Below are 14,734 nucleotides of genomic sequence, written 5' to 3' on the forward strand. Positions count from 1 at the left end.
CATATTGATATTTGTATTGTAAGTTGCAAAATATGAAAATTATATTAAAAATATAAAAAGAGAAGAAAAGAAGTTGTTTTCAATTTGCAATATGCTGTCCATAAAGAGTATATAAGCCTCTTTGTTAAAACTCATTCAGAAGTATAGAATTCTGTAAGCACCTTCTCAGATGTAATATACACTCTTAGATTAACTAGATTTATACAATTTGATTAATATCACTAGAGTGTTATCAATTGCAAAATCCCAAGCTTTGTCTCTTGGATAGCAATGTACTGAACTAACAATGTTTAGTGCGAGGTTGCAAGCATTCAAATATTTTAGCACTCCTGCACACAATGGCAGAGTGTTGGAAGCTATTTTCACGATGGCTTCTACAAGAGCTGGAAGAGATGAGTATTTGAAGAAGCCCACAAGGCCTGGAAAACTGAGAGGTTCATTAGTTATTTCAAAATACAAAGCATTACAGAACCTCTAAGAGTATCATTAACACAATTATAGGAAAACAAAACATTTTACTTTTGTTTAGTAATTATAGTTTTAACTGCCAAAATAAGTTTATTTTGAAGATTTCAAGAAGGCAAATTATGTTCATACACACAAGGGAAAAAATCATAGCAGAAAAATATTGAAGGTGCCAGATCATGAAAATAAAGAGATTTTTATATTGCTAAAAAACTAAAGATGAACAAGTTATGTGATGGTTGAGGACTCATGTTTGGTTATCTCTTAATATTACTGCTTTTGTGTTTCAGGGATGATAAAAATGATTGCTGGTGCAAAGTTTTATGATTCAAGCAATAAATTACTCAGCACAATATCAGGAGGCTTGCTTGATATACACAGGTTCTTGTACTTTTGTGTATATATTTAAAAAATAAAACAGACCCAAATTCTGATGTTTTGTTTAAGCTTATAGGAAATATTTGGAACAGTCTGTAAACAATTAACTGATAATTCACAGAAATTCCCTCTAAGGAATCAGTTTCTTACTGATAATATATAGTGATAAAATATTTCTAGTTTTTTTTTCAAAAATAGTTGGGATGTAAACAATTTTTACATTTTTCTTTTCTAATTAAAGAAATCATAGAAGTAATAAATGACTGCATGCTTATGTCAAACAATCCAGAAATGTCTGCAGAAAAGTTATATTCACCCATCTCATCGATATACTCCCAGCCATCAATTCTACTTCCCTCCTAAGAGGTAACTTCTAGTTACACTTTGGAGTTTTGTGTTTATATCTTCTTTTTCTTTTTTTTTTTTTTCTGTCTTTGAAACAAGGTCTGGCTCTGTCGCCCAGGCAGGAGTGCAATGGTGCTGTCTCGGCTCACTGCAACCTCTGCCTTCCGGGCTCAAGCAATCCTTCCACCTCAGCCTTCTGAGTAGCTGGAATTACAGGCCTGTGCCACCATGCCTAGCTAATTTTATGAGTTTGAAAATATATACTTCTGTGTGTGTGTGCTTGTGTGTGTGTATACAAACTGTGTTTTCCTTAAATGTCAAATCATATTATAAAGTATCAATATTTCTGACATGCCTATCAACCAACAGCCATGTCTTATAGATCTCTTCAGGTTAGAACATAGGTATCTCCCTCATTTTTTAACAACTACATTGTGACCATTCATCTCCTAATGAATATTTTTATTGTTTCTCATTTCTCTCCATTACAAACTGCATCATTACCTAAGCATCTTTGTGTGCATGTGTATGTGTATATATGTGCGTCTGTGTGTGTACTTTCTTCAGATGATTTTCTAGAAGTTGAATACCTTCATTTCTGTCCATTTTTCAAATCAATATGTTTTTAAAATAAAATTCCACATAATTTCATGTTTTCTTCAAGTATTTCACCATAAGCAATCTATAGGTTCTTTGTGTTGCTATTTATTTTCAAATGTAATACACATTCATGCACTTCAGAGGCAAGCTTTCTGATCTTGCAATTGAGTACAGTGATAACAATTCTACTTTCCCATCACAGTATGCAAATTAGAAAATTATGTAAACTATTGATCTGTTATCTTTTGATTATGTTAACCATAATTATTAAATGCATATGAAATCCATCTTCTTCATATTCCTCAAAGGAAAATTACTTTTTAACAGCAGTTATTTTGATCTGGAAATGTATACTAATAAATTTTTAAAGTCTTATGAAGTACGTTAAACTACACAGACAGCCAAATATTTACTAATCTCCAAATGTCAACTGGAATATTTTATGGATGATTATTATATTGACAAGGAAAAAATACTCAGTTGCTCTCCTAAGTCAATGATTTTATACTTGAAAGGATTCATCGGCGATGAGAAATTTTACCATTTATGCTATTATTTGTGCTTAATTTACTTCTGTTTAAAAAGTAAAAAAAGTTCACATTTTTGCTATATTAATGTATATATATGACTCTCAACATTTTCATAATCAACAACAAATAAAATAAAACCCCACCACATTGATATTAACAAAACAACCACAGATTTTATAAAGTATAAATGTTAAAATTGATGAAATATTAATATTTTTATATATACTGAAATAAATCCATCAGTGCTAAGTAAGTTTCTCAAGTTTCACCTAGTATACTTATTAAATTCAGACAACACAAATGACTTACCTTACCAGGGTCACAGTCAGTTCCATCCATTGGTGGGTCTAGTTTGGTTTTGCATTCTTTCTCACCTTCTACCTTGCACCATAATCCTGTGCAAATAACATGCTGAAAACAAAGGCACACTATAAGGGGAAGGTATCACATTTTTTTAAGTGAAGCCAATCACTGTTAAGAAAGCTATTTTGGTAAAACAACAAAAATTATTTGAAGAAAAATATGCTTTTGGTACTTAAAATATTAAACCTGTAATTGAAATAGTATAGGGCTCATTTATAGTGATGGGAAGATTGATACATAATGATAGAAAAATCTGTTTACTAAAGTTAAATCTTTTAAAACCTCCTTAAATAAAACACATATGGTTACACAAGATACAACAGAAAAACTTAAGACAGAAATAATCATTTATACTATGACACATGGACCAGCTGGAAGAATAAGTGCTTGTTTTTGTGTTATAAATTCATTGTCTGCTGCCCTAAAGTCTGTTCCCACTTATGCTCTGATTTTATGCTTAAATGTCATGGTTAGTACTTTATTAATTCATTATACAGTCTTGACCCCTGACACAATATAGTCTTAGTGTGTATGTTTCAATAAATTGTTATCAATACTTTTTACCTCAATATGAAGGATTTTTACATCTTCAGAACACAATGAAAGTTTTCTAGGGATATGTTAAAGGGATTAAAAAATACTGGGATAAGGCAGCCGAAACATGGCAACAATAAGCAAAGAGAACTCTGAGGAAATGTAATAGAAAAATTGTCAAAAACCTCAGACACAGCTATGATTGTGGTCAGCTCACAGACAGATAAGAAGAGGCCAACACACACATTAATAAAGACTTTCTATTTCTGTAAGGTGGTTGACATTTTTTAGACTCAAAAATATTGTTAACAATTGTGCAGAAATATGAAATCCATAAAGGACATTTAAAAGTGACTTAAAAAATTAGCTGAGTGTGGTGGTGCACACCTGTAATCCCAGCTACTCAGGAGGCTGAGGAATGAGAATTGCTTGAACCCAGGAGGCAGAGGTTGCGGTGAGCTGAGACAGCGCCACTGCACTCCAGCCTGGGTGACAGGGTGAGACTCTGTCTCAAAAAAGAAAAAAAAAATGAGTTGAATATTAAATCCATAGCGAAGATGACTGTGTTACTACCTATCCAGACATTGGGAGAAGAGGGTGGAGGAGAACAGGTCAAAAAGACAGAACAAGTAGAAATGGGAAAGGCATAGTTATGAAAAGGTGAGCAGACTGGTGCAATGGGGAGTAGGGATATCATGGGGGAGAGTAGCAAAAAACAAGGTTGAAAAGACAGAAGAGTCAGGAAAGACTAGGGACTTTATGTTTGTAGGGAAAAATAAGCCATTTAGCAGTTGACCAGCAGAAGATTGATAAGATAATAGGTTATTTTGGGAAACTTATTCTGGTGTTGGTGTTCAAAACAGACTAAAAATCACAGCAAAATTAAAGTTAACTTATGACCCAAATCTATTAAATATATTTGAAAAATATATTTAAATTGTGACATACCTATTTGAAACATATATTTTTTCAATATGTTTAATATTTAATTGCTCTAATACACACTTTGTTGCAAATTCCAACATATTATTTTCCTATACTTTAGATTTCTGAACTATTTGTAGCTTTTAAAATTCAATAGTCTATGGAGAGAGTGAGATATATTTAATTTACCTTATTTTCTTTTCTGTGACCTTTTTTCCAGCTTCAAAATATGTCACACAAATATATCTTATTATATTTAGGATATGGTTTAGCTTAACTAGTGTGCTTCTAACTGCCCATAGCATTTACCAAAAATTCATCTAGAAAATTATTGTAAAGAATGCCTATAAATCATATTGCCCCTTTGCAAAATTTTAAACTCTTGAAAATAGGCAAAGAGGTCAAATGTTTTTCATGTACTTTTGTGGAGACATTTAAGAATATTTCAATTATCAGATGTCTAACCTGAGCATTTTTGATTCCAAAAATTTTTCACCCATCTAGGAACTGTCTATCAAGGATGTTTGATAATTACAGGGTCAAATGTTGAATTTTCTTTAGAAGAAAATTTCAAAGAAGAATTTTTCTTTACTTGCATTTAATAAAACTTAGTTATCACATAACAATAATTAATTTATTCAAGTTCATTGGTTAACCAATGCATACTGAACTGAAAAAGCAAATCTACACTGTAGTTTTGGAATAATGCTTGCTTGTTGAATGTTGTTGGGAGTCTACACTCTGTTCTTCCACCATTATCTGCTGCTATTTGAAACAGCAGATACTCTAACTGATTCCTACTTGAGGCACTCAGAGCACACAAGCAAACTTGGCAGCTTTTCAAGATAAGCATGGTCACATAGAATAAAATCTCTCTCAGAGATGTTTTTTATCCTTTCTGTTCTGCAGGTCTAGGAATCTTATGGTAAATAAATTACAGCCTCAGTCTTAAAAGTAACTAAGATTTAGAAGTTCAAACCAAACTGCCACAAGGCAATAAAATGTTGCAGAAATAGTATGTACGGTTTTCACCTTGAAAAGTGGAATACCTCAGATATGTCACATTAGAGGTACATAATAGCAAGCCCTTTCTAAAGGGCAGAATGGGGAATTGCCGTATTACATTAGAACCAAACACTGTCCATATGTTACACAGGCAAGAGTAAAATATTTTTTTCAACTTAGTTGCTGAAACCACTTAATAAATCAGTTAAGAAAATATCTATAACTTAAAATGCTTGGCATAGGAATCTACAACAGAGATGCACAACCCAGCATTTTCTAGTAAACTAATAAAAATAATGCAATATTCCTTTGTTATGCTTCTATAACAAAAAGAGTTTATTGAAAGAATATAATATGTACTTGGATGTTTATCTCAAATAGGCTTTTTAAATGTTACATAAATGTACTATGTATTGAAATGGAAGGTTAATTGTCCTGTACAAATCTTATAAAATTTATCTTCAAAGCTAACCTGTACCCATGCCTGTCTTTTACAACAAATAGTTCCATTAAGATGTTCTGAAATTTATGTTAAAATAAGACAATTTTAACTGCATATGCATTGAAGTAATAATTAATCCTTGGACATATAACTACTTTCTTTTCCCTGCATTACTGTCTGAAATACATTTTCAATAACTTCACAGATTGCAAAGGTAATTCAGATATAAAATAAAATTTTAGAAACATTCTTTTCTAATAACAGAACTTTATTATAATTAGAATAACTTTGTGTGAGTGTGTGTGTGTGTGAGACAGTACTAAAATAGGAAACAAAGACTCAAAAGGGAAAATAAAGCTGAACTCTAGTTCTTTATAAAGACTAACATAATTGAAAATTAATCAAGCAAAAAGAGAAGGCAAAAATAAATACTATTAGGAATAACAAATGAGGGCATAACAGATAACAGTTCAAACAGAAAATAGACATTATAATTAAATCTATGCCAGTACACTTGAAAACTATATGAAATTGAAAAATAGAAACTTAAAATTTACTAAAGTGAAATCAAGAAGAAATAGAAAAGGTGAACAATTCTATAACCACAGAATAGGTATGCCTGTTAAAAATCTTCCCACAAAGAATAAACCTGTCCAAAAACTAACACTCTTTGAAGGAATGTAGATTCTCAAAACACAGAAACTTTCTAGAGAACAGAAAAAGAGGGCATCACTTCTTTTTAACTTTTATTTTAGGATTAGTGGTACATATGAAGATTTGTTACATAGGTAAACATGTTTCACAGAGGTTTATTGTACAGATTATTTCATCACCCAGATATTAAGCCCAGTACCCAATTGTTATCTTTTCTGCTTCTTTCCCTCCCACCACCCTCCCCGCTCAAGTAGGCCCCAGTGTCTGTTGTTTCCTTCTCTGTGTTCATAAGTTTTTGTTTAGCTCCCACTTGTAAGTGAGAACATGTGGTAATTGGTTTGTTGTTGTTGTTGTCGTTTTTGAGACAGAGTCTCACTCTTGTCACCCAGGCTGGAGTGCAGTAGCACGATGATCTTGGCTCAATACAACCTCTGCCTCCCGGGTTCAAGCAATTCTCCTGCCTCAGCCTCCCAAGTACCTGGCATTACAGGCACCTGCCACCATAACAGGCTAATTTTTGTATTTGTAGTAGAGACGGGTTTCACCAAGTTGGCCAGGCTGGTCTTGAACTCCTGACCTCAGTTGATCCGCCTGCCTCGGCCTCCCAAAGTGCTGGGATTACAGATGTGAGCCTCTGTGCCCGGCAGTTATTTGTGTATGTGTGGTTTTGTTTTTTGTTTTTTGTTTTTTTTTTTTTTTTTTTTGGTCCCAGTGTTAATTTGCTGAGGATAATAGCCTACAGCTCTATCCATGTTCCTGTACAACTTCTAAACACTATGATATCCAAACTAGAGGGGGATTTTAAAAGAAAGTAAAAATAGTGATCTATTTCATTTATAAGATCTGAATATGCTAAACAAATTTTAACAGGCTGAATCTAGCCATGACCAAATTAGGTTTTCTTCCTCAGAATACAGGTAAGTTTGATATTAGGAATTTAATTAATGTACTTGGGCACATCAATAACTTAAAATCTATGATTTTTATATCTGTGGATACAAAATACATGATACAGTTTAACATTCACTTAAAAATCTTAGCAAACTAACTAAGTCATTGAAATTAATTTCTTTATAATTAAAGGGCATCTAAGAAAATCTATAGCAAATATCATAATAAATGTCAAATATGGCAAGTTTTCTCTTCAGATTAGGCACATGGCAAAGATGATATCTTGAAACCAGTGTAAGGAGGTGAAGTTATGATATATTCAAAGAAGCAAAAAAGAGAAAAAAAAATCTGTCAATCTACACTCCTGAACTCAGCTAAAATTTTATTTAGGTTTGAAGGTTAAATAAGGGCCCTTTCAATGAAACAAACACTGAGTGTTTACCTTCTACAGATCTGCCCCAAAGGTGCTTCTCAATGATGTTTTTAAGAAAAAGAAATATGACCTTATAAGAAAGGACTGAAAAGCAATGGTAAGCAAAGAGACTGATAAAAATGAGGATAAATCTTAATAAACATTGACTACACAATGTAACACTTATTGGATTTAAACATTAATTATAAACCTTCTTTTAGTGGGAAGAAATGTTAGAAATCTAGCTCATTTACATCCTAGAAACTTTATCCTTTAACAGAGAAGATTTGGCCACTGCCAGCTGAATAAGTCGACATTCTCTCTTTCACCTCCTCCACTCCACATACATAGCTACTGGCAGAAGTAAAGTGATAGGCAAAGAAAGGGAAATGTAACCCATGGACAGTCAATGAATGAAGCAGCAAGCTGCAAGGGACTCTTTCATAGTTACATCAGGAAGTGATAAAGAAAGGGAATAAGAAGAAATTAAAAGAAAGGAGAACTGTTAATATCTATATAATGGAGGCCCCCAAAGAAAAGCAAACAATAAAAAGAAGGAAGAGCCTATTTTAAATTTTTAAAGAAAAATGATACAGAATTAAGATAAAAAGATTCTCCTTCTGGAATTGTAGATTAATTTCTCAAAAAACCAACCCTCTTGTAGGTATCAACTATAAACTGTGAACAGAATACAAAAAACAACTTCCTGAAGGCTCTGGAGAGTGAACCAAGGCAACACACTTTTTGTTTTAAATTTAACTTTTGGCCAGGCATGGTGGCTCATGTCTGTAATCCCAGAACTTTGGGAGGCCGGGGCAGGTGGATCACCTGAGGTCAGGAGTTTGAGACCAGCCTAGCCAACATGGTAATACCTTGTTTCTACTAAAAACACAAAAATTAACCGGATGTGGTGGCAGGTGCCTGTAATTTCAGCTACTCAGGAGACTGAGAAGGAGAATTGCTTGAACCTGGGAGCTGGAGGTTGCAGTGAGCTGAGATGGCACCACTGCACTCCAACCTGGGCAACAGAGCAAAACTGTCTCAATAAATAAATACATAAATTTCACTTTTAAGTTCAGGGGTACATGTGCAGGTTTGTTATACCTAAACTTGTGTCATGGGGGTATGATGTACAGATTATCTCATCACCCAGGTAGTAAGCCTAGTACCCATTACATATTTTTGCTGATCCTCTCCCTCCTCCTAGACTCTACCTTCTAATTGGCTCCAATGTGTGTTGTTCCCTTCTGTATCATTTAGCTCTCATTTGTAAGTGAGAACATGTGGCATTTGGTTTTCTGTTCCTGCATTAGTTTGCTAATAATAATGGCTCCAGTTCCATCCATGTTGCTGCAAAGGACATTATCTCATTTTTTAAGGCTGCATAGTATTCCATGGTGTATACATTCCACATTTTCTTTAATCTATCACTGATGAACGTTGAGGTTCATTCGATGTCTTTGCCATTGTGAATAGTGCTGCAGGAAATATATGCGTGCATGTGTCTTTGTAACAGAATAACTTATAATTCCTTTGAGTATATACCCAGTAATAGGATTGCTGGTCAAATGCTATTTCTGTTTTTAGCTCTTTGAGGAATTGCCCCACTGTTTTCCACAATGGTTGAACTAATTTACACTTCCATCAACAGTGTGTAAGTGTTCCCTTTTCTCCACATCTCATTAGCATCTGTTATTTTTTGACATTTTAATAGTAGCCATTCTGACTAGTGTGAGATGGTATTACATTGTGGTTTTGATTTGCATTTCTCTAGTGATTAGCGATGTTCATATGATTGTTGGCTGCATGTATGTCTTCTTTTGAAAAGTGTCTGTTAACGTCCTTTGCCCACCTTTTATTGGGGTTGCTTGTTTTTTGCTTGTAAACTTAAGTTTGCTATTGATGCTAGATATTAGATCTTTGTTAGATTCACAGTTTGCAAAATTCTTCTACCACTCTGTAGGCTGTCTGTCCACTCTTGGTGGAAACTTGATAGTTTCTTTTGCTATGCAGAAGCTCTTTAGTTTAATTAGATCCCCTCCCTCCCTCCCTCCCTCCTTCCTCCCTCCCTCCTTCCTTCCTCCCTCTCTCTCTCTCTCTCTCTCTCTCTCTTTTTCTTTTGCTTTTGGTGCAATTGCTTTTGGAGTCTTTGTCATGAAACCTTTGCTTGTTCCTATGTCCAGAATGGTATTGCCTAGTTTGTCTTCCAAGGTTTTTTATAGTTTTGGGTTTTACATGTAAGTATCTAATCCATCTTGAGTTAATTTTTGTGTGTGGCCTAAAAAGGGGTCCAGCTGCAATCTTCTGCATATGGCTAGTAAGTTATCCCAGCACCATTTATTGAACAGGTCTGTCAAAGATCAGATAGTTGTAGGTGTGCAACCTTATTCCTGAGTTTTCCCTTCTGTTCCATTGGTCTATGTGTCTGTTTTGTCCCAGTATTGTGTTGTTTTTATTACTGTAGCCCTGGAGTATAGTTTGAAGTCAGGTAACATGATGCCTCCAGCTTTCTTCTTTTTGCTTGATTGCCTTGGCTATTTGGGCTTGTTTCTGTTTATATATGACTTTTAAAATAGGTTTTCTAATTCTGTGAAGAATATCAATGGTAGTTTAATAGGAATAGCAGTGAATCTATAAATTGCTTTGGGCAGTATGGCCATTTTAACAATACTGATTCTTCCTATACATGAGCATGGAATGTTTTTCCATTTGTGTCACCTCTGATTACTTTGAGCAGTATTTTCTATTTCTGCATGTAGAGATCTTTCACCTCCCTGGTTGGCTGTATTCCTACGTATTTTATTTTTTGTGCATGGCAATTGTGAAAGTGATTGCATTCAACAGGCACACTTTTCAGGGGAACTGAAAAAACTGGCACAAGGTTAGTTCATCATTTTTGCAACTTTAACCTGACAGATGCCCACTATTGTGTCCTGACATTAGGTGCCAACTGGGAAAAACATATCATCTTATAGAGTCATGAAGACAGAAACTGAGGTGGTCAAGGCTGCCATAAACTGAAGGGAGAATCCCAGAGGGAATAGAATCAGAGGAGCTTAAGTCTTCCCTTGGCACCTGACCCATACATACACAACACACCCTACAAATAGCACAGATAAGAGAAAAACGAATTGATCTAAGACATGAGCTACTGCCTACAATAGATGAGACAAAATTTCCAGTTTACATCTAATTAATGTAATTGCCTGTGAAAACAAAAATCAGTCTTTTAAGGAATATAACAGAATCCAGAGCCTCTACAACAGGGGTCAGCAAACTCTTTCTGTAAATTGCCAAATAGTATATATTTTAGGCTTCTTGGCCAGGTGGTCTCTGTTGCAGCTATTCAACACTGCCATTGTAGCTTGAGTGCAGCTATAGAAAATTAATGAAAAAATGTGTGTCACTGTGTTCCAGTAAAACTGTAAGCCATAGTTTGCTCATGCTTGCTCTACAATATAACAACAACATTTCTAGTATAGAAGTAAAAATCACTGGCATATGTAGAACAGCAAAATGCAACCCTTTCTTTAAAAATGTGAATAAACAATTCAAACCTGAGATGACACATGTATTACAATTTTCATAAAATTTGAAACTGACTTTATGAATATACCTAGTGAGGTAATGGAAATTTACTTGTAATAAATGAAAAGATATCTCAAGAGAAAAGTTTAAAAAAAGTAAATTGAAACTTTCACTTTAGATGTGAAAAATACAATATGTAAAATTAAAAGTTGACTGAATGGATTTGAGCAGGATGGAAATAATAAAAATTCAGTAAGCTTGAAAATAGTTTAAAGGAAACTACCCACTCTGAAGGAGAAGGGGAAAATATTGAAAAATCTGAAAGATTTACAGAAAGCTGTGAGATTATATCAAAAAACTTAATGTGTGTACCTATTCTTAGGAGAGGATGGAGAGGTAGGAAAGTATTTAAAGGAATGATTACTAAAAACTTCTTTCCAAATTTGAGAAAAGGCAGAGATTTACAAAATTAGTAAGTTCAACAATCCTCCAATGGGATAAATATGCAGTAAAGCATATGTAGACACATTATAATCAAGCTTCTGAAAACCAAAGATAAGGAGAATATCTTGCACACAAACAGGAAGAAACAACAGATTACTTACAGGGAAATGACAATCCAAGGGCTATATATTTCTCATCTTAAACTATGGAGAAGAGAAGATAGAGGAATGTTTCTGAGATGGTAAAAGAAAAAGAAAAAGTCAACCTATAATTTTATATCTAGTGAAAATATATTTCAAAAATTAAGGTGAAATGAAAATTTTCAAGTGAAAGAAAATTAAGAGAATTTTGTCACTAGCAACCCAACTAAAAGACATGGAGAAGGAAAATGAAACCAAAGGAAAACTCCTATCTTCAGGAAGTTATGAAGAACAATGGAAAGGGTAAATATCAAGCTAAAAGTGAAAGACTATTTTTACATTCTTAATCCTTGAAATACATGCAATGTATATAAAGTAGAATGTATACAATTTTATTGTATGGTCTATAATGTACACAGATGCCTTCTCTCTCTCTCTCTCTATCATATATATATATATATATATAAAATGACTGTAGTACAGAAAAACTAAATGAGGAAGTCTAAATGCACGTACGTGGTTGCATATTCCAATAATTCCAAATGAAATAGTACTATAATAACTCTAAATAGATTCAGAAAAATTGAGGGTTTCTATTTTAATCCGTAGAGGTGAGTTTGGCAAACTATGGCCCAGAGACTGGCCACCTGTCTTGCTCATCCACTTACATATTATCTGTGGCTGATTTGAGCTAGAGCAGCAGATTTGAGTTGCAACATAGGCTCCGCTGCTGACAAGCCTAATATATTTACTATCTGGCCCTTTAAATAAAGATGTGTGATCCCAGACCTAGACCCAGATCAGGTCTCTTAAAGAGGTAAAGGATTATAGCTAAAAATGTAATAGATAAAGTAGGATCCTAAAGAGAATTCAAATAACATAAAAGTAAACTAATGGGGATCAGAGGAAAATAAAGAGTTAAAAAATAAATTATAAAATCAAGACCTAAATTCAAACACATTGTTTAATCAATGATTAAACATTAATGAAACACCTACCTCAATTAAAAGGTTATAATTTTTAAAACAGATTAAAATCAAGACTTAACTACATGCTTACTACAAGAAACTCACTTGAAATAGTACATGGATACATTTAAACTAAATAAAAGCATAATATTATACCATGCAAAAAATAAACACAATCAGATTAATGTCAGATATAATAAACTTCAATATAAATAAGTTATACTTCTACCAGTGATAAAGAAGACATTTTCATAATGAAAAGAAATGCAATAAGAAGACAAAATGCATCAAGAAGACATAACAATAATAACTGTATTAGTGTCTTGCAATAAAGCTTTATGAGGTATTAATCAAAATCTGACACAATTGAAGGGAGCAGACAGCTGCACAGTCACAGTAGGATATTTAAATTCCCCACTTTAGTAATTATTAGAACATCTATACACATAATAAAAGATTATTTGTATAACTCTATTAATAACTTTGACCTAATTAATATTTATGAAACACTAACAACTGTGGAAATGCATTCTGTCAAATGCATATAGTACATTCACCTGGACAGATTATAAACGAGTCTCAATAAATTTAAAGAGATCATGCAGAGTATATTTTTGGATCTAGGAGTGGAAAGTTTGGATCACATAAGAGGTGAAAGGTTAAGTGATAAACAACAACAACAAAAACAAACAAGCAAACAAAAAACACCTAAAAACACCTAAAATTTTCCCAAAGTGACTATACTATATTACCAGTAGCGGTATGTGAATTCTGATTGCTCTGTATTATCAGGAACAATTTAGTGTTTTCAATTCTTTAAACTTAAGACATTGCAATGTATATGCAAATGTAGGTCTTTATGGTTTTAATTTGCATTTTTTGATACAATATGAATGATGTTAAACATCTTTTAAGTTTGTTTGCTATCTGCATATCTTCATTTCTAAATTGTCTGTTGAAATGTTTTGCCCATTTAATTATATTGCTTGGTCTTTTATTACTATTACAGGGATTATATATTTTGGACAACAATCCTTTGTCAGATATGCGTATTATAAATATTTTCACCCATTCTGTGGCTTACCTTTTCATTGTCTTAACAGAGTTTTCCTAACATAAAATAATTTATTTTGATACATTTCAAACAATAATTTTCTGTTTTGTTTTTCTTTTATGGTTCATACTCCTGGTGTCCTATTAAAAAAGTATTTCCTCTACATTTTTCCCTGAAGTTTTATAGTTTTGTAGATTCCACATTTAGGTCTATAATACATTTAGGGTTAATTTTATCTTATGATATGATGTAATATTAAAAGATGAATATCCAATTATTCCAGCACAATTTGTTGAAAAGCTTTTCTTTACCCATTCAACTGCCTTGTTACTTTTGTTGAAATCAATTGTACACATATGTGAGAGTCTATAATTGGACTCTCTATGGTGTTCCACTGAGGAGTTAAGTCTCTCCTTTCGTCAACACCACATTGTCTTCATTACTGCAGCTTTGTAAGTCTTAAATCATGCAGTTTATGTCCTCCAACTATTTCATGTTAAGCCTTTTTTAAATCTAAATTCTTGTTGCCTCCGGAATTTTGCAATGCCAAATTACAGAGTCTAGGCCTTCTACAGTTTTTCATAATATTAGGTTGGTGCAAACATAATTGTGTTTTTTTGCCATTACTTTATTTCAATTCCAGTCTGTGCATTGGCTTCAAGGAGAAGTTTGAGAGAGTCCTACAAACTTGGATGAATAAAGTAGATACAGGAGAAATGTAAAACTGGAACTTTCTATGTCAATATTTAAGGTCATTATATGATTCAGTTATACTATAAACTTTTCTATCTATTTAATACATATGCAATTCATAGTGTGCCTAGTTCACAAAGACAGGATCTTAAGTTTCCTGGAGGTCTTCAATTTTATCACACTTCCTTCTTTTTCAAAAAAAGGTTAACTCCTACGGGGCCACTTCTCACTAGTTCTAAGGAAAAATCCTTCCATACCTCTGTATTTCAGCCAGGCTAAGTAATTTCAGGAAGCTATTACAATGACTTGATGCAGTTGGAGCTGGCTCACCCACAAGATGCCAGATGGCCTGAAGGTACCAGGC

At 33.3% G+C, this 14,734-nt stretch overlaps 1 protein-coding gene across 2 annotated transcripts in view; it reads right to left on the reverse strand.

The window, feature by feature from the left end:
• LOC105467210 (ADAM metallopeptidase with thrombospondin type 1 motif 19) overlaps nucleotides 1-14,734 on the reverse strand; it is a 282,043-nt gene that overhangs the window by 99,361 nt on the left and 167,948 nt on the right. For both annotated transcript variants that reach the window (XM_011716699.3, XM_024788331.2), the window contains exon 11: nucleotides 2,628-2,729. In XM_011716699.3, the coding sequence (XP_011715001.3) occupies nucleotides 2,628-2,729 (102 nt within the window). The remainder of the gene's footprint in view (nucleotides 1-2,627; nucleotides 2,730-14,734) is intronic.

This window comes from Macaca nemestrina, chromosome 6 (assembly GCF_043159975.1).
Source record: "Macaca nemestrina isolate mMacNem1 chromosome 6, mMacNem.hap1, whole genome shotgun sequence".
Taxonomy (NCBI): Eukaryota; Metazoa; Chordata; class Mammalia; order Primates; family Cercopithecidae; genus Macaca; species Macaca nemestrina.